This window comes from Lampris incognitus, chromosome 17, assembly GCF_029633865.1.
Source record: "Lampris incognitus isolate fLamInc1 chromosome 17, fLamInc1.hap2, whole genome shotgun sequence".
NCBI classification, from domain to species: Eukaryota; Metazoa; Chordata; class Actinopteri; order Lampriformes; family Lampridae; genus Lampris; species Lampris incognitus.
Window position 1 is genome coordinate 41,194,053 of NC_079227.1, and position 26,707 is coordinate 41,220,759.

Consider the following 26,707-nt stretch of genomic DNA (forward strand, 5'->3'; position numbering starts at 1 on the left):
GTGGTCGTTACACTACATTAAACAAATCCATAGACCTGCAAAGAGGATTTAATTTTCTTGTGAAAACCTACTGACTCTCATATGAGACAGACCAACGAACAAGTTCAAATATCAGTAACTGACATATAAAATAAACCATATTAAGTAGACAAACTCAGCACTCCACAAAAACATTTATTAAATAAAAGGCCTGTACAATAAACATGTCATTTAAATAAGCTGGGTGAGATATAAACGCCGCATGAACAAAGTAAATCCTTCTGTAAATGTAGTGTTACGCTGTAGTGGTACGGTTTTCCACGTCGATGTGTAGTGCCTCTCGTTTTGTTGTGTTTCCTCGTAATAAAAAAAGAATAGATACAAATTTGGTGTATTAAAATTAAATATAAAATGTAATATACATGTTTTAGTTGGGTCATCTACAGCTGATGTTGAAGCGGATTCGGAGAGCCGGTCGGGACGCCACATCCGGGACGCGAACCCGCGGCTCCCACACCGCAAGCGACAACGTTAACCAGTCGTCTAAAGGGTTCGACTACTCATCCATGCACGTTACACTATGTACGGTTCATTCCGTGCCAACAATAACACCTTGACCAGTTTGAGGCTCTGCTTTTCTTAGTCATACCTTAGTGCTGCCCAACACCAAGGTAATCATCTTCCAACCCACAATAGAAAAATAAAAACTTAACAGCAACACACATTTCTACTACAAAACTTTCAGCTGCACTTTCAGAGGGCAACCCCTCGTCTGTTGTAAAGAACAAGGCTTCACTTGTGGACGTAGCTTGTGAACTTAGTTGGCAGATTGTCTACGGGATAGACTGTAGGTCCCGTTTTCATGGTGGGGGGTCCATTTAGAAGAGTCCAGTTACTGTGTCGAGCCACCTCCACCAGGAAAATCTTCAACAGGACTTTTGCAAACTCTTTCCCCACGCACATCCTAGAACCCCCGCCAAACGGGATGTACTGGAACCTGGAGGAGGAGTGTTTGGAGAGTTTGGACATGAAGCGCTCCGGCTGGAATTCTTCCTTGTTGGGGAAGACCTCAGCCACCTCATGAGTGTCACAGATACTGTAGATGACGTTCCACCCTTTGGGAATCTGGAAGCCCTGAGGGGGGAGGGGGGATCATCAGTTAAGTTGAAATAAAGCTTTCTTCATCGTTTCCCCTTTTCAAGAAAATGCCTTTTCACCGACTTCTTTACGAGAGAAACTGATTCCACAGGATTTTACTGACATGATTAGCGGCATTATTTTTTTCCTCTCTCAACAACAGTTTACATGTCTCTAATATTATTTCGCCCTCTTGCTTTAAACCAAGGAACAGCGTATATTTAAACAAGGAACAGCGTATAATATCTTGAAGGCATGTTTCATGAAAATAAGAAGCTGACCTACAGCATTTTGACTCAGGAAGAAATCTCATGAATGAAACAGTTTGAAGGGTTAATGGCCCTCTTGATTTCAGGCCCAGGCTTTGAAAACACTGGGTAGATAAAGTTAACTGGCAAGAAGTCAGGTGGGCTGAAAAGCCGCACCACAGTTCTGACATTCTATTTTATTTTATTTTTTGGGGGTGGGGAGGTTCCGCATTTTCTCACCAGTTGTACTTGGCCAATTACCCCACTTGGGGTAATCGCTGCTCCACCCCCTCTGCTGATCCGGGGAGGGCTGCAGACTACCACATGCCTCCTCCCATACATGTGGAGTCACCAGCCGCTTCTTTTCACCTGACAGTGAGGAATTTCACCAGGGGGACGTAGTGCGTGGGAGGATCATGCTGTTCCCCCCCAAACAGGCGCCCTGACCGACCGACCAGAGGAGGCGCTAGTGCAGTGACCAGGACACATACCCACATCTGGCTTCCCACCCACAGACACGGCCAATTGTGTCTGTAGGGACATCCGACCAAGCCGGAGGTAACACGGGATTCGAACCGGCAATCTCCGTATTGGTCGGCAATGGAATAGACCGCCACGCTGCCCAGATGCCCCCTAACATCCTATTTCTATGTTATTAGGTGATGTTGCCAGCTGTGTAACAATTCATCTGATTCATGTCCTACAAAGACTAATGCTAATGCTAATGACAGTGTGTAGGATGGAATGTGTTAGTCTCTTGCTCTTCTCCTGTGCAACCTACCGAGTCGAGGTGGATCAGGGGCACGTAGGCACTTACCTAATACCTTACCGAAACAAACAGCTATCCAAAATGCACATGCCTTTCTAGACATCAAACCTGTGACCGGCCGCAATGTCAACCCATATAAGTTCCATAGAGACTTTTTTGGAAACTTACATTAAGTTCGAAGGTCTTGACGGCCACTCTGAATCCACCGGGGACTGGAGGGTTGAGCCTCAGAGTCTCTTTAATGACACAGCCAGCATACTTCAACTGCTCCAAGGACTCAATATTCAGACTCTGAAGGTCTACACCCTGTTCTTGCTGACAACAGAGCCAGACATAGAAAGGGAGCAAGGGATGGAGAGGTCAGTATTTACTAGACTGAGGGTTTGAAGGTGGAATACGAAATGTTGCTTTATTTTCCTGTGGCTATGCAAGAGATACTGCCATTTGCTCCTTTACCCTTACTACATTTTCACTGCCAACCTGGTATAGAACAAGTGGATTTCTGGTTTGAGTACAAACTGCCTGACCCTGTACATGGAGCGGAGGTGCTAGTAATGCTATAGCTAGCATTACTGGTCCGTAGAACCACTAGTAGCTCATTCGAATATAAGTGTTACAACTATTACTGCAAGTAGTCACATCTACTACATCTGGATTCACTCTGGTACCTTTTCCATCAGTTCCTGCCTCAGTCTGTCCACTACTTCCGGGTTCAGTCCCAGGAACATGATCAGAGAGGTTGCTGTGCTGGCTGTGGTCTCATGGCCTCCAAACAGCAGCTCTGTAGCAGACTCCTTAATGGCCTAGGAGGAGACAGAAAGTTCAACCACCCACACTACGTTAACGGGCCCTTAACTCCCTGACACTACTACTACTACTACTACTACTAATGATAATAATAATAATAACAACAATGATGGTGATGATAGTAATGATGATGATGATAATGATGATATAATAATAATAATAATTAGTCAAGTATGACACTACACGAGGAAGGAGGTATGACAGCTAATTTTTCCTAAACAACACAAGAGAAAGTGCCTCCACACCAAATGTCATGAATCTTTCCCTGAGGTAATTGTAGACATGTTGCCACTGTATTATATGTAAACAAAAGAAGGTTGGGTCACCCACGCATCCATCATCCAGACCGCTTATCCTGCTCTCAGGGATGCTGGAGCCTGTATTTTGTTTGTCCTTGACTCACAATCCTGGGAACAAGTATTTTACCTGTAAATGTCCTTGTGATACTGCAAACAACAGCGCAGGTGTAGGAGAAGATACCTGCATGCTGAAGGCCTCTCCGTTCTTCTTGCTGCTGTCTATGAGCTGCTGCAGCGCATCTCTGTGTTTCACCTCCCTGTCACATTCTTGCACCTTCTTCCGGATGTTCTCCTCTATCTTTGAGTGGATGAAGTTCCTCGCCTTCAGACCCTGTGTGTGTGTGTGTGGGGTAGGGAGGGAGGGGAGGAGTGGAATATACATAGGGCAGAAGAATTAAGACGAGAGGAGTAGACGGGGGTGGGAAGGGAGAATTAGAAAGGGGAAAACAGGAAAGGAGAGAAATTGAAATGAGTGAGCCAAGTAAAACTACACACTACCCTTCCTTCAGACCTGTTCATGAGGTGTCCAGGGACACAGCTGGATGCAACAGACAGCATACACAACTCAAACAACCTTCTGATTCTGGTCCACACAGCTATCGTTTCGACATTATATATTGACATATGGACTTTCCAAAACCTGTTTGATGCAATTCAAGATTCATTAATTCATTTGTCCATTCATTTACCCGTCCATCTAATTAAGCTTATGCCAAGCTGCTGCTCAGGAGTCGTCTAAAAGCTTTTAAAATCCCTTCAGCCACCCACCAGGGAACAGCTTTAAGTGGCTACAGGTTCAGCTGGACCCTTCAGTTGACTGGTTAGAGCAGTCGCCCGTGGTGCGGGCTGCCCGGGTTCGCGTCCCGGCTGCGGCGGTCCCCAGCTGCCCCCGAATTCTCTACATTGGTAGCAAGTTCACAGCTGTTGTGTTCTACTTCACATGGATTTTGACATATGTCCATCTAGTCAACCCTCTATCCTCCTGTACACCATCATGGTTCATCCTCAGTGTCCAGCCATGCCGTTATTTGTCCCGCATTATAGTTTACAAACCCAAGAAGAGAGGAGGAACGTACTGTCCCTTCCTCCGCTGCGCCCTGCATCTTACCCTGTACAGCCCGCTGAAGGGCACGTCAATGGGCAGCGAGAACAGATTCTTGATCATTTCCTCGAAGGCCTCCACCAGCTGCTGCTCGTCTGTCCTTATCTGCTCCGGGGCAAACCCCAGCAAAATCCGCATGGCTATGCGGAACATCAGGCGTTTCATCTCAGGGTAGACCATTACGCACGTGTCCCTCTCAAGCCACTCCCTCATGGCCCCCCGGACCTCTTCCTGGATGACGGGAATGTAGTGCTGCAGAGCGTCCCAGGAGAACGCTTGCATGATGGCCTGGAGACAGACAAAGAGAGCTTTGGATCTGCGCCCTGCAAGTTCTCTCCTCGTCATGGATGGATGATTTTGGTTCGATTGAGACACTTTGACTAAGCACCGTTCATTACAACAGAGTTCCTCTTCAACGTACCAAGAAAGAAAGAAGGGAAGAAAGAAAGAAAGAAAGAAAGAAAGAAAGCCACTTTATTTGTCACTGTATTCTTACAACGAACGTGTCTCTGCATGTCACCATCCTACTGTACAGCAGCGGTGGGCGGCTGCAGCACCCGGGGACCAACTGCAGTTCTCCTTTCCACTGCCTTGCTCAGGGACACAGGCAGGAGTATTAACCCCAACATGCACGTGTCTTTGCTCAGCCAAGAAGTGCTGTCCAATGCTCATTTTACTGCAGTCTGACTCACTATTTGATGACTAGCGAGCAAAATGAAAAAGCAGTATAACAACACCAAGCTCCGAGGCAGTCATGGTAACTTACTAGTAAGGCTGTTTTGGAGTTGTGCTTGGCAACAGGGGGCTCGTTAGGGTTGTTGTTGTTTATTTGTCAGATTCTGAGTATATTTTTATCCAAGACTAAGCCAGATTTTAAAGACAATCATTTGGATCAAGTTAAAGGTGCGCATAACAGCGCGCACATTTACCATAAGATAAAGGGCAGCGAGCCCAAGTGGCAGCATGCTGTCCTCCCTGGACGGAAACAACCAGCAGCCGATCCCAAGCTGAGCCGACATCATGTTTACACATCCGCAAACGGAATCAACACAAACTCAACAAACCTTCCTCTTGGTCTTATGCTGGGCGCCGTGCAGGTTGGAGAGCGTGTCCGAGCCCAGAATCGTGCGCACGGACGCGGGCCACTGCGCCGTCACCAGCTTGTGCTCGCCGAGCAGAATGTGCCGCACGTTGTCCGCCCCCGTCACGCGCACGGTGGGGCTACCGAAGAGGTGCGTCCGGTAGATGAAGCCGTACTTCTGCCGCTTCATCCGCAGGAACCGCCTCCTCTGCAAGAAGAGGTGACGAGGACGGGGAGTTACAGACACGCTGAAACGGAGCGCAGAGCGGGAATCGCTTGTCGTCCCAGTCAAGGTCTGGCTTTTAAAGGGCTTCCGCGTCGCCAGAGCTGGATCACACGAGCCCCACATGGCCAAAATCCTGCGACAAACCCGTTTATTTGGAACACTGAAAACACGTTTTATCGACCACACACGTGTGTAGATCGCGTCTAAGCAGAAGTGAACACGTCAGGGAGGAGATAGCTGCGGCACGCGCACTTTAAAGCCGCACTTTCTGCGTCTGCCCATTCATTCGTACTCAGGTAGGCATCGCCACCACGTGACTTACAGTTCTGATCCAGATCAGGCCACAGACCCTTTCCCAGGTGGCATTTGATAAATAATCTTACCTGGTGCACAGCAAGACGGGTGCGGTGTGGGTTTACCTGGAGGACGAGCTGCAGCGTCTCGCCGATGAAGGGCAGGCCCATGGACCCGGGCGGCAGCGGGCTGCGGCAGCTCGGGTCTCTGCCGCGGATCTGGTAGATGGACCACAGTTTCACCGCCGCCAGAAACAACAGCATGGGAAGGACCAGTGTGCACAAACACGTCGCTAACAATGTGTTCAATGCCATTTTTAAAGAGAAGGATTCGTCCAGGTCGGCAGTGGAGCGGTTGGGCCGGTCCCGGTGCGTCTCCAGGTGCGGCGACTGAGCGTCAAACGGAGTTGATGCGCCTCTTTTATCTGCGCCCGGGTCTGTCCCCGGCCTGCTGCCCTCTATAATTTAGTTCAAACAAAGTTCATCTTTAATTGTGGTGTCACGTCGCTCCGCCCACGGGGCTGCCGCCGTCCGGCCGGGAGGCTCGTCAGAGCCCCCTCGGCTTCACGTCGCCATTTGTCACAAGGGGAGCGCCTTAAATCCCCGTGGCACCCCGACACCCCGGCGCATTTCACTGTGAAAAGGTGGCGGTTCCGTCGGAACAATGCCGCGCGCCCCGAGGCTCCTTTGTGGGGAGCTGAGCCGGTTTACACGCTCATGCATGGCTTAAGCCCCGGCTGCAGGGCGGACTGCGTGGAGGAGCAGCGCTTCAGAAACAAGTCCCAGCTGCTGCTCTGCAACCACGCAGGAAACCCCACACGGATTCCTTTCCTCTTTGCCGCGCTTCTGTCGTCTTTTTCCAGGCCCCCTGCGGGTTCGGCCCTTTCATGCAAGCGCCTTGGCCAGTCCTGGCCGAATATATAAAAACACATCGGTGCATTTGAGGTGGTGGGCCCTTCCTTCCTGTCTGCGTGTCACTCATTTAGCTGTTGGCTTACGGACTGCGCCGGATGAAGCGCTGATTCACGCCCACGTCTACAGCGCTCGTACCCTCGCCGTCACCCCGCGGCCGCCATGGCAGAACAGCAGCTCGCTGATTGGCCCTCCTTCTTATCAGCGAAGACGCCTTGAACCTACAACCACTCACGACGCCGCGCGCCGCCGACGGCCCGTGAACACCACATCCGCTGCTGTGCGCCGGGTTCAAACCCGGGTCAGAGGGAGTGGAGAGCACGGTGCCCCCGTCACGCGCGCAGTGACTGAGCTGTAAACGGCGAACACGCTCTCAGTCTTGTCACCTTCCCATGATGCCTTTACGCTCTTGTTGTGCATTAAAGGTGGTTTGTGACTGGACTGAAAACCAGTCAGCCAGCCAAATCCAGTCGGCCAGACAAAAGCAGTCGGCCAGTCAACGCAGTCGGCCAGTCAAAACCAGTCGGCCAGTCAAACCAGTCGGCCAGTCAAAAGCAGTCGGCCAGTCAACCCAGTCAGTCAGTCAAAAGCAGTCGGCCAGACAAAAGCAGTCGGCCAGTCAAACCAGTCGGCCAGTCAAAACCAGTCGGCCAGTCAAACCAGTCGGCCAGTCAAAACCAGTCGGCCAGTCAACCCAGTCAGCCAGTCAAAAGCAGTCGGCCAGACAAAAGCAGTCGGCCAGTCAACCCAGTCAGCCAGTCAAAACCAGTCGGCCAGAAAAAAAACAGTCGGCCAGTCAAACCAGTCAGCCAGTCAAACTGGGAAGCTCGCCCCGTGTGTTCACTATGACTGGAGTGTGTTTCACTTCCGCTTCCCACTTTATTGAACGGTATTGTTGAGGACCGCGGTCGACGTCCACGCATGCATTAACACAATAATAATAACAACTTTATTACCACTGTATTAACTGTCATCAGCAGGGTCGACGTCCACGCATGCATTAATACAATAATAATAACAACTTTATTACCACTGTATTAACTGTCGTCAGCAGGGTCGACGTCCACACATGCACTAATACAATAATATTAACAACGTTATTACCACTGTATTAACTGTCGTCAGCAGGGTCGACGTCCACGCATGCATTAATACAATAATAATAACAACTTTATTACCACTGTATTAACTGTCATCAGCAGGGTCGACGTCCACGCATGCATTAATACAATAATAATAACAACTTTATTACCACTGTATTAACTGTCATCAGCAGGGTCGACGTCAATGCATGAATTATCTAGGTTCTATATCCTGACTCACCTCTAGGGTCTATATGCTGACTCACATCTAGAGTTTATATCCTGACTCACATCTAGGGTTTATATCCTGACTCACATCTAGGGTTTATATCCTGACTCACATCTAGGGACTATATCCTGACTCACATCTAGGGTTTATGTCCTGACTCACATCTAGGGTCTATATCCTGACTCACATCTAGGGTTTATATCTTGACTCACATCTAGGGTTTGTATCCTGACTTACAGCTAGGGTTTATATCCTGACTCACATCTAGGGTTTATATCCTGACTCACCTCTAGGGTCTATATCCTGACTCACATCTTGGGTCTATATCCTGACTCACATCTAGGGTTTATATCCTGACTCACATCTAGGGTCTATATCCTGACTCACATCTAGGGTTTATATCCTGACTTAAATCTAAGGTCTATATCCTGACTCACATCTAGGGTTTATATCCTGACTCACATCTAGGGTTTATATCTTGACTCACATCTAAGGTTTATATCCTGACTCAAATCTAGGGTCTATATCCTGACTCACATCTTGGGTCTATATCCTGACTCACATCTAGGGTTTGTATCCTGACTCACATCTAGGGTCTATATCCTGACTCAAATCTAGGGTTGCCAACCATTCCTTAAAATAAGGAATAGCTCCTTATTATATATAAAATATTATATTTATGTATGTATATACACTCACTGGCCACTTTATTAGGTACACCTTGCTAGTACCGGGTTGGACCCCCTTTTGCCTTCAGAACTGCCTTAATCCTTCGTGGCATAGATTCAACAAGGTACTGGAAACATTCCTCAGAGAGTTTGGTCCATATTGACATGATAGCATCACGCAGTTGCTGCAGATTTGTAGGCTGCACATCCATGATGCGAATCTCCCGGTCCACCACATCCCAGAGGTGCTCTACTGGATTGAGATCTGGTGACTGTGGAGGCCATTTGAGTACAGTGAACTCATTGTCATGTTCAAGAAACCAGTCTGAGATGATTCGAGCTTTATGACATGGCGCGTTATCCTGCTGGAAGTAACCATCAGAAGATGGGAACACTGTGGTCATAAAGGGATGGACATGGTCAGCAACAATACTCAGGTAGGCTGTGGCGTTGACACGATGCTCAATTGGTACTAAGGGGCCCAAAGTGTGCCAAGAAAATATCCCCCACACCATTACACCACCACCACCAGCCTGAACCGTTGATACAAGGCATGATGGATCCATGCTTTCATGTTGTTGACGCCAAATTCTGACCCTACCATCCGAATGTCGCAGCAGAAATCGAGACTCATCAGACCAGGCAACGTTTTTCCAATCTTCTATTGTCCAATTTTGGTGAGCCTGTGCGAATTGTAGCCTCAGTTTCCTGTTCTTAGCTGACAGGAGTGGCACCCGGTGTGGTCTTCTGCTGCTGTAGCCCATCTGCCTCAAGGTTCGACGTGTTGTGTGTTCAGAGATGCTCTTCCGCATACCTCGGTTGTAATGAGTGGTTATTTGAGTTACTGTTGCCTTTCTATCAGCTCGAACCAGTCTGGCCATTCTCCTCTGACCTCTGGCATCAACAAGGCATTTTCGCCCACAGAACTGCCGCTCACTGGATATTTTCTCTTTTTCGGACCATTCTCTGTAAACCCTAGAGATGGTTGTGCGTGAAAATCCCAGTAGATCGGCAGTTTCTGAAATACTCAGACCAGCCCGTCTGGCACCAACAACCATGCCACGTTCAAAGTCACTTAAATCACCTTTCTTCCCCATTCTGATGCTCGGTTTGAACTGCAGCAGATCGTCTTGACCATGTCTACATGCCTAAATGCATTGAGTTGCTGCCATGTTATTGGCTGATTAGAAAATTGCGTTAACGAGCAGTTGGACGGGTGTGCCTAATAAAGTGGCCGGTGAGTGTATATATATATATATATGTGTGTGTGTGTGTGTGTGTGTGTGTGTGTGTGTGTGTGTGTGTGTGTGTGTGTGTGTGTGTATACTGTAAGGCACATTATATTTGTTATGCCCGCGCCACCCTGTCCATCCAACCCCTCCCCTGTCCCGTTCCTTATTTCCATTTCAAGGAGTTGGCAACCCTACTCTCATCTGTCAACATGTGCAGGCCTGCTGATGGACTTTACATCCGGGGAACCTGACTCATTAGTCATTCATTCATTAGTCGGCTCGGCCTCTGTATCAACTGTATGATCTGTGACGTCACAATTTGTCGTGTAGGTAGGTGTGTGTCCTTCACATCATGACAGACATGATAAGTTCACCCTCACTTCAATCAGTCAGAATCCTTTCATCTGCCCAACATCAAAGACTCACAGCTTTATTAGTTACACACTTCCTGAACAAGTAAACACAGTAACATCGTTATTCTGGCAACTCCAAAACCGCAACAAGAGAAACAAACAACAGCAACAACAACAACAACAGTAACAAAATGACAATAAAATAAAAAATACAAAAAAAAGAAAAAGAATCCAATACGAATAAATAAATAAACAATATCTGGAGAGTATACAGAAGATAAATACAAACATACATCTGTGGAACGTGTGTGAGGCAGAGGTAAAAGATATTTACACACACAAGCAATTTAGCTTAGTGGCTGCTTAAAGACACAAGACAAAGTAATGACAACACAATATAAAGACAAACTACGCACACACACACACTTTCATATCGCTCCGTGCATCACTTTCCTCGACAGTCGCGGCAGGGAAGAGTGACGTCACAGCGGAGCGCTAACGGCTTTCTGGAGGCTCAGGGAGGCGGACAGCACGCGGCCGGATGTGTCAGAAAGAGGGACTCAAAGTTGAGCGAGGGTACTGTGTGTGTGTGTGTGTGTGTGTGTGTGTGTGTGTGTGTGTGTGTGTGTGTGTGTGTGTGTGTGTGTGTGTGTGTGTGTGTGTATTTCATTTGCCTCAGCCCCATGCGCGCGCACTGACCCGTGTGTGACCTGCTCCACGCGGACTCTGACATCTCGGTGAACTCTGGCGCGCGAGCACACCAAGTTCACTGTCCGTCAAACACGGAGCAGCGCTGTGTGTATGTGTGTGTGTGTGTGTGGGGGGGGGTGGGGGGATGGGGGATGGGGGGGGATGGGACGGTAATTACATTGGACAATTTGGAAAAGTAACTGATCAACCACAGTATTGTGTGCAATGTTAACTCTCCAAAGAGGACACAAAGAGCCGCGCCACGTCTGTTGTAAGACCCTGAATCTGATCCGTGTTGAGAGAGACTGTATGATGGTGGAGGTTTACATGACGTGTGCTGTAAGAACCTGAATCTGATCCGTGTTGAGAGAGACTGTATGATGGTGGAGGTTTACATGAAGTCTGCTGGAAGAACCTGAATCTGATCCGTGTTGAGAGAGAGACTGTATGATGGTGGAGGTTTACATGACGTCTGTTGGAAGAACCTGAATCTGATCCGTGTTGAGAGAGACTGTATGATGGCGGAGGCTTACATGATCCATGATGGTGGAGGTTTACATGACATCTGCTGAAGAACCTGAATCTGATCCGTGTTGAGAGAGAGACTGTATGATGGTGGAGGTTTACATGATCCATGATGGTGGAGGTTTACATGACATTTGCTGAAGAACCTGACTCTGATCCGTGTTGAGAGACTGTATGATGGCGGAGGTTTATATGATCTATGATGGTGGAGGTTTACATGACATATGATGAAGAACCCGAATCTGATACGTGGTGAGAGAGACTGTATGATGGCGGAGGTTTACATGACGTCTGCTGTAAGAACCTGAATCTGATCCGTGTTGAGAGGGAGACCGTATGATGGTGGAGGTTTACATGATCCATGATGGTGGAGGTTTACATGACGTCTGCTGTAAGAACCTGAATCTGATCCGTGTTGAGAGAGGGATTGTATGATGGTGGAAGTTTACTTGACGTCTGCTGGAAGAACCTGAATCTGATCCGTGTTGAGAGAGACTGTATGATGGTGGAGGTTTACATGACGGCTGATGGATGAACCTGAATCTGATCCGTGTTGAGAGGGAGACTGTATGATTGTGGAGGTTCACATGACGTCTGCTGGAAGAACCTGAATCTGATCCGTGTTGAGAAAGAGACTGTATAATGGTGGAGGTTTACATGATCCATGATGGTGAAGGCTTACATGACGTCTGCTGGACGAACCTGAATCTGATCCGTGTTGAGAAAGAGACTGTATGATGGTGGAGGTTTACATGATACATGATGGTGGAGGTTTACATGACATCTGGTGAAGAACCTGAATCTGATCCGTGGTGAGAGAGACTGGATGATGGTGGAGGTTTACATGACGTCTGCTGTACGAACCTGAATCTGATCCGTGTTGAGAAACTGTATGATGGCGGAGGTTTATATGATCTATGATGGTGGAGGTTTACATGACATCTGATGAAGAACCCGAATCTGATCCGTGGGGAGAGACTGTATGATGGCGGAGGTTTACATGACATGTGCTGGAAGAACCTGAATCTGATCCGTGTTGAGAGGGAGACTGTATGAAGGTGGAGGTTTACATGAAGTCTGCTGTACGAAGCTGAATCTGATCCGTGGTGAGAGAGACTGTATGATGGTGGAGGTTTACATGATCCATGATGGTGGAGGTTTACATGATGGTGGATCTGTTGAAGAACCTGAATCTCATCCGTGGTGAGAGAGACTGTATGATGGTGGAGGTTTACATGACGTCTGCTGTACGAAGCTGAATCCGATCCGTGTTGAGAGGGAGACTGTATGATGGTGGAAGTTTACATGACGTCTGCTGGAAGAACCTGAATCTGATCCGTGTTGAGAGAGACTGTATGATGGTGGAGGTTTACAAGACGTCTGATGGAAGAACCTGAATCTGATCCGTGTTGAGAGGGAGACTGTATGATTGTGGAGGTTCACATGACGTCTGCTGGAAGAACCTGAATCTGATCCGTGTTGAGAGAGGGACTGTATGATGGTGGAGGTTTACATGATACATGATGGTGGAGGTTTACATGACATCTGGTGAAGAACCTGAATCTGATCCGTGGTGAGAGAGACTGTATGATGGTGGAGGTTTACATGATACATGATGGTGGAGGTTTACATGACATCTGATGAAGAACCCGAATCTGATACGAGGTGAGAGACTGTATGATGGCGGAGGTTTACATGACGTGTTCTGTAAGAACCTGAATCTGATCCGTGTTGAGAGGGAGACTGTATGAAGGTGGAGGTTTACATGAAGTCTGCTGTACGAAGCTGAATCTGATCCGTGTTGAGAGAGACTGTATGATGGCGGGGGTTTACATGATCTATGATGGTGGAGGTTTACATGACATCTGCGGAAGAACCCGAATCTGATCCGAGGTGAGAGACTGTATGATGGCGGGGGTTTACATGACGTCTGCTGGAAGAACCTGAATCTGATCCGTGTTTAGAGGGAGACTGTATGATGGTGGAGGTTTACATGATGTCTGCTGAAAGAACCTGAATCTGATCCTTGTTGAGAGGGAGACTGTATGATGGTGGAGGTTTAAATGAGCCATGATGGTGGAGGTTTACATGACATCTGCTGAAGAACCCGAATCTGATCCGAGGTGAGAGACTGTATGATGGCGGGGGTTTACATTACGTCTGCTGGAAGAACCTGAATCTGATCCGCGTTTAGAGGGAGACTGTATGATGGTGGAGGTTTACATGATGTCTGCTGGAAGAACCTGAATCTGATCCTTGTTGAGAGGGAGACTGTATGATGGTGGAGGTTTACATGAGCCATGATGGTGGAGGTTTACATGACTTCTGCTGGAAGAACCTGAATCTGATCCGTGTTGAGAGGGAGACTGTATGAAGGTGGAGGTTTACATGACGTCTGCTGTACGAAGCTGAATCTGATCCGTGTTGAGAGAGACTGTATGATGGTGGAGGTTTACATGATCCATGATGGTGGAGTTTTACATGATGGTGGATCTGTTGAAGAACCTGAATCTCATCCGTGGTGAGAGAGACTGTATGATGGTGGAGGTTTACATGACGTCTGCTGTACGAAGCTGATCCGATCCGCGTTGAGAGAGGGACTGTATGATGGTGGAGGTTTACATGATCCATGATGGTGGAGGTTTACATGACGTCTGCTGGAAGAACCTGAATCTGATCCGTGTTGAGTGAGACTGTATGATGGTGGAGGTTTACATGACGTCTGCTGGAATATCCTGAATCTGATCCGTGTTGAGAGAGGGACTGTATGATGGTGGAGGTTTAGATGATCCATGATGGTGGAGGTTTACGTGACATCTGATGAAGAACCTGAATCTGATCCGTAGTGAGAGAGACTGTATGATTGTGGAGGTTTACATGACGTCTGCTGTACGAACCTGAATCTGATCCGTATTGAGAGACTGTATGATGGTGGAGGTTTACATGATGTCTGCTGTACGAACCTGAATCTGATCCGTGTTGAGAGAGGGACTGTATGATGGCGGAGGTTTATATGATCTATGATGGTGGAGGTTTACATGACTTCTGCTGAAGAACCTGAATCTGATCCGTGGTGAGAGAGACTGTATGATGGCGGAGATTTACATGACGTCTGCTGGAAGAAGCTGAATCTGATCCGTGTTGAGAGGGAGACTGTATGATGGCGGAGGTTTACATGAGCCATGATGGTGGAGGTTTACATGACTTCTGCTGGAAGAACCTGAATCTGATCCGTGTTGAGAGGGAGATTGTATAAAGGTGGGGATTTACATGAAGTCTGCTGGAAGAACCTGAATCCGATCCTTGTTGAGAGGGAGACTGTTTGATGGTGGAGGTTTACATGAGCCATGATGGTGGAGGTTTACATGACTTCTGCTGGAAGAACCTGAATCTGATCCGTGTTGAGAGGGAGATTGTATAAAGGTGGGGATTTACATGAAGTCTGCTGGAAGAACCTGAATCTGATCCTTGTTGAGAGGGAGACTGTTTGATGGTGGAGGTTTACATGAGCCATGATGGTGGAGGTTTACATGACTTCTGCTGGAAGAACCTGAATCTGGTCTGTGTTGAGAGGGAGACTGTATGATGGTGGAGGTTTACATGAGCCATGATGGTGGAGGTTTACATGACTCCTGCTGGAAGAACCTGAATCTGATCCGTGTTGAGAGGGAGACTGTATGATGGTGTTGCCAGTTCAGTAGGTAAAGCACTGCTCCAAAACTACCCGGGTAAGGTGTTCTGGTCCCTCTGAAAGTGCATGCAGTTATTTCATCCAAGACTGCATAACAGCCCTCTTCAAATGGCGTCATCAGATTAACTGTATATATTCAAGCTTGAGGAGAGGCTTTTCTCACTGATGTATCTGTAAAATCAGCGATGAAGGCTTTCAGCAAATGTGTCATGAGGTGAACCACGTCACTAAAATAAGACTGCTGCAGTGCACTTCCCTCTCGGTTGTTTGTTTATGTGTATACTATGCTTGTGTGTGTATATATAGTTCTTCTTTCTCTATGTTTTACACTCGTGCACCTCATTATTGTTATTATTATTATTATTATTATTATTATTATTATTATTATTAACAGTAACGTATTTTTGTTATTATTGTCATATTTCCTTGACCTAAGAGCTCATCTCATCATCAGCCGCTTCTCCGGGGTCGGGTCACGGTGGCAGCAAGTTAAGTAGGCCACTCCAGACGTCCAGGGATCACCCAGCAACGCCCTCCAGCTCCTCCTGGGGGATCTCAAGACGTTCTCAGGCCAGACTGGACATGTAGTCCCTCCAGCGAGTTCTGGGTCTACCCCGGGGTCTCCTCCCAGTTGTCCGTGCCCGGAAAACTTCCAAAGGAAGGCGCCCAGGAGGCATCCTAATCAGATGCCTGAACCACCTCAACTGGCTCCTTTTAACGCGAAGGAGGAGCGGCTCTACTCCGAGCTCCCTCCGGATGTCCGAGCTCCTCACCCTATCTCTAAGGCTGAGCCCAGACACCCTACGGAGGAAACTCATTTCGCAATCTCACCCTTTCGGTCACTACCCAAACCTCATGACCATAGGTGAGGGTTGGAACGAAGATTGACTGGTAAATTGAGAGCTTTGCCTTCCGGCTCAGCTCCCTCTTCACCACAACGGTCCGGTACAACGTCCCCATTACTGCTGATGCTGCACCAATCCACCTGTCAATCTCCCGCTCCATCCTACCCTCACTCGTGAACAAGACCCCGAGATACTTGAACTCCTTCACTTGAGGCAACAACTCATCCCCAACCCAGAGGGAGCAATCCACCATTTTCCGGTAGACAACCACGGCCTCAGACTTGGAGGTGCTGACTCTCATCCCGCCGGAGGTCGCATTCTGATGAAGCCAACAAAACCACATCATCTGTGAAGAGCAGAGATGCAATTCTGAGGTTCCCCAAACGGACACACTCCTCACCTTGGCTGCACCTTGAGATCCTGTCCATGAATATCACAAACTGAATCGGAGACTAGGGACAACCTTGGCGGAGTCCGACACCCACCGAAACGTGTTTGACTTTGTGCTGAGAATGCGGACACAGCTCTCACATTGGTTATACAAGGACCGGGTGGCTTGTATCAACTGCCCCGGTACCCCATACTCCCGCAGTACCCCCTACAGAGTACCCCGGGGTACACGGTCGTAAGCCTTCTCCAAGTCCACAAAACACATGTAGACTGGCTGGTCAAACTCCCAGGCCCCCGTCAGCACTTCTGCGAGGGTAAAGAGGTGGTCTGTTGTTCCACAGCCAGGACAGAATAATCCGCATTGTTCCTCCTGGATCCGCGGTCCGACAGTCGGTTGCAGCCTCCTTTCGAGCACCCTAGAGTAGACTGTCCCAGGGAGGCTGAGCACTGTGAGCACACTCTGCGGCCCCCCTAAGGTAAACAATAGCCAGCTAATTATTCGTTGGGGTTATTTGATGTTCTGTGTGTGGGTTTGTAAAGCTAACAGGAGCTGGAGTGGATGACTGCATTGATGCCATGCGGGACAGTGAGGTGAAGGGATGGGCAGAGGGAGGACAGCCAGACGACCACTTTCAGGAAAATGCAGATTGAGTTTGACCTGGAGAAGAAGACCTGCACATGGAGTTGAACCAGTGCATGTGTCCACATGTTCTGAAGAACTGACATGATACAGAGAGCCAAGTCAGCTTCCACAGGCAGATGTGTGTGTGTGTGTGTGTGTGTGTGTGTGTGTGTGTGTGTGTGTGTGTGTGTGTGTGTGTGTGTGTGTGTGTGTCTAAATGTATGCGCCTGTGGCGTCAGCAGCAGGATGGTGAAGAGCTCCAGGCTGGTGCCCAGTGATAATAGAGTTCTCTCCAAATCTCTCGCCTCATTACATCCCCGGCGACTGAGATCCTCGTGTGATCAAACATTCAAACATTGACCTGGGTCAAAGTTCACCGTGTGTTTGTATGAGGGGCGAGAGAGGCAGAAAGGCAGAACAAGATGCAAGGTCACAAAGGGGCCTGCTTTGTGGACCTTCACATTTAGTGACGTGATGACCTTGTTTGTGAAAAGTCCTTTATGTCCTCTGACAGTAGAGAGAGGGGGGATTCTGTGGGCAGCGGCGACCTCTGAAGTGATGATGTGGGGCACATGGCTGAAGTGATGATGTGGGGCACATGGCTCAAGTGATGATGTGGGGTACGTGGTTGAAGTGATGATGTGGGGTACGTGGTTGAAGTGATGATGTGGGGCACATGGCTGAAGTGATGATGTGGGGCACATGGTTGAAGTGATGATGTGGGGTACGTGGTTGAAGTGATGATGTGGGGCACATGGCTGAAGTGATGATGTGGGGCACATGGTTGAAGTGATGTTGTGGGGCACATGGTTGAAGTGATGTTGTGGGGCACATGGTTGAAGTGATGATGTGGGGCACATGGCTGAAGTGATGATGTGGGGCACATGGTTGAAGTGATGTTGTGGGGCACATGGTTGAAGTGATGATGTGGGGCACATGGCTGAAGTGATGATGTGGGGCACATGGCTGAAGTGATGATGTGGGGCACATGGTTGAAGTGATGATGTGGGGTATGTGGCTGAAGTGATGATGTGGGGCACATAGTACTGCCTCTACTTCCTCATGTGTGTATGGAAGCAGAGGAAGGGGGCACCAATGGTCTTCTTTAGATTGGGACCTTCGCCACAGTTTATGGCAGGGTGATCACCTGTGTGTGAAGGGAGAATGAGAAGGATGAAGATCGTCTTACCTCGTTTACAGAAACACAGTTCATGTTGTACACCAACCCTCCCTCTGTGGACTCCACCCATGGCACTCTCACAAATGTACAACACACTTTTGTCTTACAGCCATAATATGTCTTTCTTTTCAGGCAATGTTCAGGTGGTGCTAAAAATCCAGCGTCTCAAGTGAACTGCATCATATATATTTTTCAAAACATATTTTGTTAGCATTTTAGGAATCATAAAACACTGCACTAACATAAATTGTTCCATTATTGAACCCATCCACCCCCCCTCCCTCTGCCCTCCCCCCACTTAGTCTTTTGAGCACCTCATCTTAGTTCAAGTCCTCGCCTTTGTCTGCCGCCCGGCCTGCATTGCACCCTACCCAAATGCTCATCCCGTGTGTGGTGGGTCCATGGGGTGGTGGCTCCATGTTGTGTTTTTGGGCTGGGCCCCACCAGGCCCCACGGGCCAACGTATGACCACCAGATGCTCACCGGCGAGCTCCCTTCCCAGGTCTGGCTCCAGGAGGGGGCTCCGGTTTCCCTTTTCCGGGCGAGGTGCTGTAGCTCTGCTGGTGTTTGTTCATTGGGTTCCTTGGGAATCTTAGTCTGGCTCCTCCCCTGGGACCAATTTCGAGATTCAAGATTAAAGAGATTTATTTGTCGTGTATACACAAGTACAAGTCCCGAGTGCAGTGAAATGAAAAAAGGTACGAGCTCCGCAATGTGCAAACAACAAAGTGCATTTGCCTTGGGAGACCCTACCAGGATCTATTGCCCATGACAACACAGGTCCTAGGATCACTGGGACACTCAAACCCCTCCACCAAGTTAAGGTGGTGATTCTCCAAGGTCCTTGTATAACCAAAGTGAGAGCTGTGTCCATATTCTCGGCACAAAGTCAAACACGTTTTCGGTGGATGTCGGACTCTGCCGAGGTTGTCCCTTGTCTCCGAGAGTCAGCACCTCCAAGTCTGAGGCCATGGTTCTCTACCGGAAAATGGTGGATTGCTCCCTCTGGGTTGGGGATGAGTTGCTGCCTCAAGTGAAGGAGTTCAAGTATCTCGGGGTCTTGTTCACGAGTGAGGGTAGGATGGAGCGGGAGATTGACAGGCGGATTGGTGTAGCATCAGCAGTAATGGGGACGTTGTACCGGACCATTGTGGTGAAGAGGGAGCTGAGCCGGAAGGCAAAGCTCTCAATTTACCAGTCAATCTTCGTTCCAACCCTCACCTATGGTCATGAGCTTTGGGTAGTGACCGAAAGGGTGAGATTGCAAAATGAGTTCCCTCCGTAGGGTGTCTGGGCTCAGCCTTAGAGATAGGGTGAGGAGCTCGGACATCCGGAGGGAGCTCGGAGTAGAGCCGCTCCTCCTTCACGTTAAAAGGAGCCAGTTGAGGTGGTTCAGGCATCTGATTAGGATGCCTCCTGGGCGCCTTCCTTTGGAAGTTTTCCGGGCACGGACAACTGGGAGGAGACCCCGGGATAGACCCAGAACTCGCTGGAGGGACTACATGTCCAGTCTGGCCTGAGAACGTCTTGAGATCCCCCAGGAGGAGCTGGAGGGCGTTGCTGGGTGATCCCTGGACGTCTGGAGTGGCCTACTTAACTTGCTGCCACCGTGACCCGACCCTGGAGAAGCGGCTGATGATGAGATGAGCTCTTAGGTCAAGGAAATATGACAATAATAACAAAAATACATTACTGTTAATAATAATAATAATAATAATCACAATAATGAGGTGCACGAGTGTAAAACATAGAGAAAGAAGAACTATATATACACACACAAGCATAGTATACACATAAACAAACAAACGAGAGGGAAGTGCACTGCAGCAGTCTTATTTTAGTGACGTGGTTCACCTCATGACACATTTGCTGAAAGCCTTCATCGCTGATTTTACAGATACATCAGTGAGAAAAGCCTCTCCTCAAGCTTGAATATATACAGTTAATCTGATGACGCCATTTGAAGAGTGCTGTTATGCAGTCTTGGATGAAATAACTGCATGCACTTTCAGAGGGACCAGAACACCTTACCCGGGTAGTTTTGGTGCAGTGCTTTACCTACTGAACTGGCAACACCACATTTTCTGTATTGAATGAACTTTTTTTTATTATTACACTAAACAAAAGCAAAGAACAGACAAAACCGTGTAAGCAGAGAGGTGCATTTATTGAGGGGAATTCAGCCAATTGCTGATTAGCAATGCTGGAAGTTTGGGGCTGCCATTTTCTCTGAGATCACTTCTGTTTTGAGTAATTTCTTGGGTTTTACAAGGTGGTTTCTAGGGTGTGCCTGTGGTGGTTGTTAGGTGTACTAGTTGGCTGCTCGGGAGTTACAGGGTAGTTGCTCTGGTCTTCAAGGCAATCTCAAGGTCCTCGTTGACACTATCAGTAACAATGTAAGCCCTGCCTCACCACCTGGGCCAACTGGGCCAACTGGGCCTGTAGTTTCAACTGACGGCTGTAAGGTTTTCTTTCTCCTTTTGTGAATAAGGTTAAGGATGCCGGGTTAAACATCTCCCCTTCATCTACCCCGCTGAATATATCTGCATTCTGCCTGTCTCTCATGGATACTTACTCACCAATCTCTTTCACAGACCTCACTGACATTATGGGTAATATGAAACCTGCCTCACCCTCCTACATATCTTACCATCATTCTTGTTTAAGAATGTTCTTGTGTCTGTTGGTATTCATGTGGTTTCAGTTACAAATTGCTCCCCTACGTCAAGCCGGGTCCCAAGTTATTATTACTAGTTATTATTACTATTATTACTCTAATCTGTCAGATAGGCGTTTTCTGAGTCTGTGGTTAGTTTGTGTCTGCTCCTTCTGCCCTGTGCTGTCGTGTGCCCCAAGGTTCAGTCCTGAGTCCCATTTTATTTGCCCTATACAAACACACACACACACACACACATATATATATGCTTGCTCTTGGGCATATTATTAGTAGTTTTGATGGCACTCATATCACTGCTATGCAGATGATATGCAACTGTATTTATCATTCGACCCTCACAAACCCTGATGAACTGCTGGTTCTTCATGACAGCCATCAAGGACAACTGTTTTACAGCTAAATACTGGTAAGAAGAAGTCCTTATGATCGCCCCAGATAGTGTGATTTCTAAGGTCAGACTTAGTTTGGATCCCCTTTCCTCTTCCGTCCGCTCCAGTCTTCGGAGCCGTGGTGTTATTTTTTCATAGCATGTCCTTTACTTCTCGTGTCAGGACGCTGACTCATTCCTGCTTTCGTAATGTGAGAAACCCTGACAGGCTTAGGCCTGTTGGGTCCACCGCCAGGCTTAGGCCTGTTGGGTCGAGTGCCGAACTGGAAATTAATATTTGTGCATTAATCTCTACGTGCCTAGACTCTTGTAACTCACTTTTTACTTGGCTCGGCAAATCCTCTCTGGATCAGCTACAGGTGACCAGGAACACTGCTGCAGGAGTTCTAACCAGAACTACAAATGCTCTCACATTCATCTCATTCTGGTGTCCTTACACTGGCTTCCAGTTTAATATTGGGTCACGTTTAAGGTTTTAGTGATTGAATGGTCAGGCACCCCTTAGATTGCCGGTCTAATTTGCCCCTACGCGACATCATCATCACTTAGCTCCTCTGACAAATGTTGACTGCCTGTACCTTACACCAGGCTCAAAACCAAGGGTGATCAAGCTTTCACAGTTGCCCCTAAACTGTGGAATGATCTGCCCTTGGCTTTGCAGTCTGTTGACTCAATGGACAGTTTTAAAAAGCAGCTGAAAACTCACCTGTTTAGCCTGGCTTTTGTTTAGTCTTCATTTAATATGCACTTTGCTTATTATTGTTTGGCGTATGGATTTTTGTTTATCTTTTATACCTTTGTATTATTTTCCTTTTCCTTCATTGTGAAGCACTTCATGACTGTGAAGAAGTGCTATATAAATAAAAATTACTTCAAGGTGGATGCAGAATCTCCTAGGCTAGCGTTTCTCAACGGAGGTGGCTAAGAGTACATCTGTCACCATCTTACAGTGCTGTGATTATGATTGCGAAGGTTTACAAGATGGTAGTGAGACCAGCTATGTTGTATGGTTTGGAGACAGTGGCACTGATGAAAAGACAGGAGGAGGAGCTGGAGGTGGCAGAGATGAAGATGATAAGATTTTCATTGGGAGTGATGAAGAAGGACAGGATTAGGAACGAGTATATTAGAGGGACAGCTCAGGTTGGACGGTTTGGAGACAAAGCAAGAGAGACAAGATTGAGATGGCTTGGACATGTGTGGAGGAGAGATGCTGGGTATACTGGGAGAAGGATGCTGAATATGGAGCTGCCAGGGAAGAGGAGAAGAGGAAGGCCAAAGAGGAGGTTTATGGATGCGGTGAGGGAGGACATGCAGGTGGCTGGTGTGACAGAGGAAGATGCAGAGGACAGGAAGAGATGGAAACGGATTCGCTGTGGCGCCCCCTAATGGGAGCAGCCGAAAGTAGTAGTAGTAGCAGTAGTAGTAGATATAGCATGGTATATGGGCAAGATGGGTTGTGGAGTTGTGGTATGGTTTGTGGTATAGTGTATGGGCAGTATCGTGTATAAGTGACATGGCGTAACATATGGGCATACATAAGTTGTTGATTACTCAACCACAGCAAGACTCTCCATAATGGTGACATACCTGCTGTGCATACGTACATGCTTGCCTCCGATGTCTGGCTGTTGATCTAACTATTTCTTCTGCTTTGTTTTGTTTTTTGTGTGAATGCCGTCTGTAAGTGCTAGAATTCCTTGTATGCATTGGCACACTGGACCAGTAAAGCTGATTCTGAGTCTGAAAAAGTCCAAGTGTTATACAAAGCCCACCCTTATTGTTTATAAGGGTGGGACACCTGCAGTCACTGTATTGTTTATAAGGGTGGGGGTACATGCAGTCAGTTGAGAGTGAAGAGGTCACTTAGATGATGATGAAACAATTCTGTGAAACTCACAGAAGGTTTAATCAGTCCATCTGGACACGTTTATTGATAGACATTTTTCTCTCAGTATGTCTTGATGCATGCTCAGGAGTCCAGGTAAGGGAATCACAGACAGGTGAATCAGTCCATCTGGACACGTTTATTTGGAGAAACGTTGTGTTCAGATGAACTGATTCACCTGTCTGTGATTTCCTTACCTGGAGTACTGAGCATGCATCAAGACAAAAAGGACAGAGTTGATAGTATAAGTGGAAGAAGTCGTACTTTAGTGAGTTCCCTTGCTCGCTGAACCGTTCTGGAACCCGTCTAGAGGTGTGAACACTGAAGAGTTGTAAATGTGCTAAGTAAAACTTTGCTTCGTCAGGTCATCCCATGCTTTCTGTGACTATCACAAGTCTCATTGCCCTGGCAGTGGCCCAGAGCCAACTTGATCTTTCAGATTTACCCCCCCCCCCAACTTGACTGACTAACATAAACAGAAAGAAATGGTCTTTTATCATAGGTGGCATCTTCCTTGACTGGTGAAACTGAAATCTTTCAAACAATTCCTGCAGCAGGAAGCTTATACTGGAATGTTTACAAGGTCTTGAGCATTCCCGTTTCAACTGTGCAAGAGGATGTAAGGTAACACAACTCAGCAGTTCTTACTCCTTACATTAAAACGTGTCCGCTAAATAAGAGACAAACGGGAAATCAAAGCTGTCGATCACATTTATTTTGGGTGTCAGAGGAGATGCATATCAAAGTGTCAACCTCCTGTTTTATTCAGAGCAGACAACCGCAGTTTCGTTTCCTTTACAAAATATGCATTATGTACAATGGCATTTACAAGCAACTATTAAAAAGATCAGAAATAAAAACTTAAATAACTTTCTTCAGTGCAAAATGCCTGCTGAAGGTAAAGCACAGACAACTCCCCGAGAAATAAATAAGAGAATAAAAACACATCCAGATGGTTAAACGTTTCTCAGCAGGAGTCGTCCACTAACGGTACAGGTGCTAATGAAACCTCAGTCTGCAAGCAAAGTTGTACATGGACTGCTTTATTATTGCTGTTTTGTGGAAAACATCTTGAGTTTTATTTTAGAGCTATGAAAAAAATACAAACTTCAGGATGCAGTTAGGTAACTGTTATGAGTGACAACATAACACTCTTCGTTTTGGGGGTTGCTTCCTTGTAAGGTGAAATATTTCTACAGTTTATACAAGTCTTAGCTAGCATTCAGGCAGTAATGTGCTTACCCTATTCACAACAGGATTTACAGGAGGGGAATGAGGATAATTTCATGCATGGTCCATATTGTGACAAATCTCCGGAGTCAAGCCTGCGTCTGGTCGATTGTGAAATCCTCTCCATTACTTGGGTGCTTTGTTTGATATCATGCACACAAAGCCAAAGCCAAGTTCTTAGAAAAGGATGTGCCGCTGTCGTCAGCAAATCCCCGACAGATTGCTGACACTTCATGATGCATCAGTCTGTAAACTTCTGTTGCTGCCAAACAACATACGATTTACATCTGGCACGTCAGGATGTACTTCTGCACTAAAGTGATTGTACTGCTTCCCAAAGGGAAACGTTCTCTATTCTCTCTGGTTGGGAAGACGGGTCACCCAGCTCGTGTGGTGTCCCTGGAGCTAGAAGGGGTCAAGTATTTTCCTAAAGGATACTCTGACAAATATGGCAGTATGGGGAATAAAATTTGGGCCCTCAATTAAAATTACACCATCTTGTTCCCCAGTATCAAGTCCCTCAATGGTTCCCCACAGGGCTCGATAGTGGTTTTGGTTCTTCAGTTCAACAAATAACATGACAAACTACCAGTGACTGGATACCTCAGTATAGCCAAACGCAACTGCCAAACTGCAAGCTAGTAAGAACACGTGGCCTAATTTAGGAAAACTGACAGTGCTGACAGTTCTAGGGGTGTTCTAAATACAGAAATGTAGAAAAATCTTGTTCCATTAAAAACCATGAGGAAGAAAAAGAATACTCATAATGTGACTAGAACCTAAAATGTACACTGCCAAGCTGTCCTTTCCTTCTTGGCTAAAAGAGGAGAATTTGGACTGATTACCCAAAACAGCCCCTCGGTTCAGCCCCTCCAGAGTGTTGAGCCGAGACATAGCCGACATATGACTCGATTTATCTTTCTAATTCAAATGTTCCTGCGCAACACATCAGGAGGCATCTATTCTACAGGATTTAAAGTTAGGAGACCAGACTTTCCCATTTAACACCCGAACGACAAGGCCGTCAATTTGACGGATTTGGATTTTCAAAGTTTAATAACTTTGTGAAAAAAAAGATACAGACCTGCCGCCCCGTGAATGCTCCTAAAACTGCATATATTTGCATGAAAATGAATTTTAGATCAATTGTACAAAAAAAGTTATGATAAGACCTACCTAAAACCAGCATGAGCGGTCAACATGACTGCCTCGTAACACACGTGTGCGTCATGTCAGTATTTATGACGTGTGTTGGTCGCATCATTTCCTTCGTGAAGTTCATTGCTCTGCCCTAGAAACACACTAGCGCCCTCCAGTGCAGAGAAATAGTCTAAACTTGATCTTTGATTATGTCCAACATGTCTGGTTACAGACGCCGTTACAGACGCACCATGACTACCACCGAGGTGTTGCAGTATTTACAGACGTTGGACAGCCGCCATTTTAAATTGTTTGAAAAATAGTATTAAAGTTGTTAAAATTATCATTTTGGTTTCAGTTAGTTTCATAACAGACACCCTAACATATTTAATGCATTAATATCTCAGTTGGGTATTTATCTTGACACAATATAGAGTTTAAAAACCGGCGGTCTTTTGACCGCCCATGGTCGTTTTAGGTAGGAGTAAAATCCCAGTCGTTCTAGTGCTAAACCTTACCCTGGCAAGGAGAAATGTTGTATATTATATATATAAAGTACTGTCAGGTTTTGTTTGTGCTGTTGTTGTGTGCTGCAGTAGTGCAGTATAGATAGGGTGCTATGTGCACCGTGCTTGTTGATATATTTTGCTGTTATTTCTATTTCTTATTTTATCTTTATTTCTAATCCAGCCACTGAGGATGCACACACCAGTGCATTCTTAGTGCCGGTTCCAAGCCCGGATAAATGGGGAGGGTTGCGTCAGGAAGGGCAGAATACCTATGCATGAATGAGAGGGAGGACAGTGGAATGGTGAGGATGCAAGGAGTGGAGGTGATGATGAAATATGAGCTTAAATACTTGGGGTCAACTGTCCAAAGTAACGGGGAGTGCAGGAGAGAGGTGAAGAAGAGAGTGCAGGCAGGGTGGAGTGGGTGGAGAAGAGTGTCAGGAGTGATGTGTGACAGAAGGGTACCAGCAAGAGTTAAAGGGAAGGTTTACAAGATGGTTGTGAGACCAGCTATG

At 47.1% G+C, this 26,707-nt stretch overlaps 1 protein-coding gene across 1 annotated transcript; it reads right to left on the reverse strand.

Annotated features, from left to right (window-relative positions):
• Positions 1–214: 214 nt before the first annotated feature.
• LOC130127684 (cytochrome P450 26A1) lies at positions 215–6,317 on the reverse strand. The gene is made up of 7 exons (XM_056297398.1): positions 6,068–6,317; positions 5,406–5,630; positions 4,348–4,629; positions 3,421–3,570; positions 2,802–2,936; positions 2,302–2,448; positions 215–1,113 (listed from the first exon to the last, which is right to left on the reverse strand). Exons 1-7 carry the CDS (start codon positions 6,254–6,256, stop codon positions 772–774), a joined length of 1,470 nt encoding a protein of 489 aa, XP_056153373.1. The 5' UTR covers positions 6,257–6,317; the 3' UTR covers positions 215–771.
• Positions 6,318–26,707: the final 20,390 nt, after the last annotated feature.

Coding starts and splice junctions, on each gene's coding strand:
- LOC130127684 (XM_056297398.1), bottom strand. CDS start 6,256: ATGGCATTGAACACATTGTTAGCGACGTGTTTGTGCACACTGGTCCTT. Junction 4,630..5,405: donor AGCATAAGACCAAGAGGAAG/GTTTGTTGAGTT, acceptor GTCTGTCTCCAG/GCCATCATGCAAGCGTTCTC. Junction 2,449..2,801: donor GGCAGGAACTGATGGAAAAG/GTACCAGAGTGA, acceptor CTCTGTTGTCAG/CAAGAACAGGGTGTAGACCT.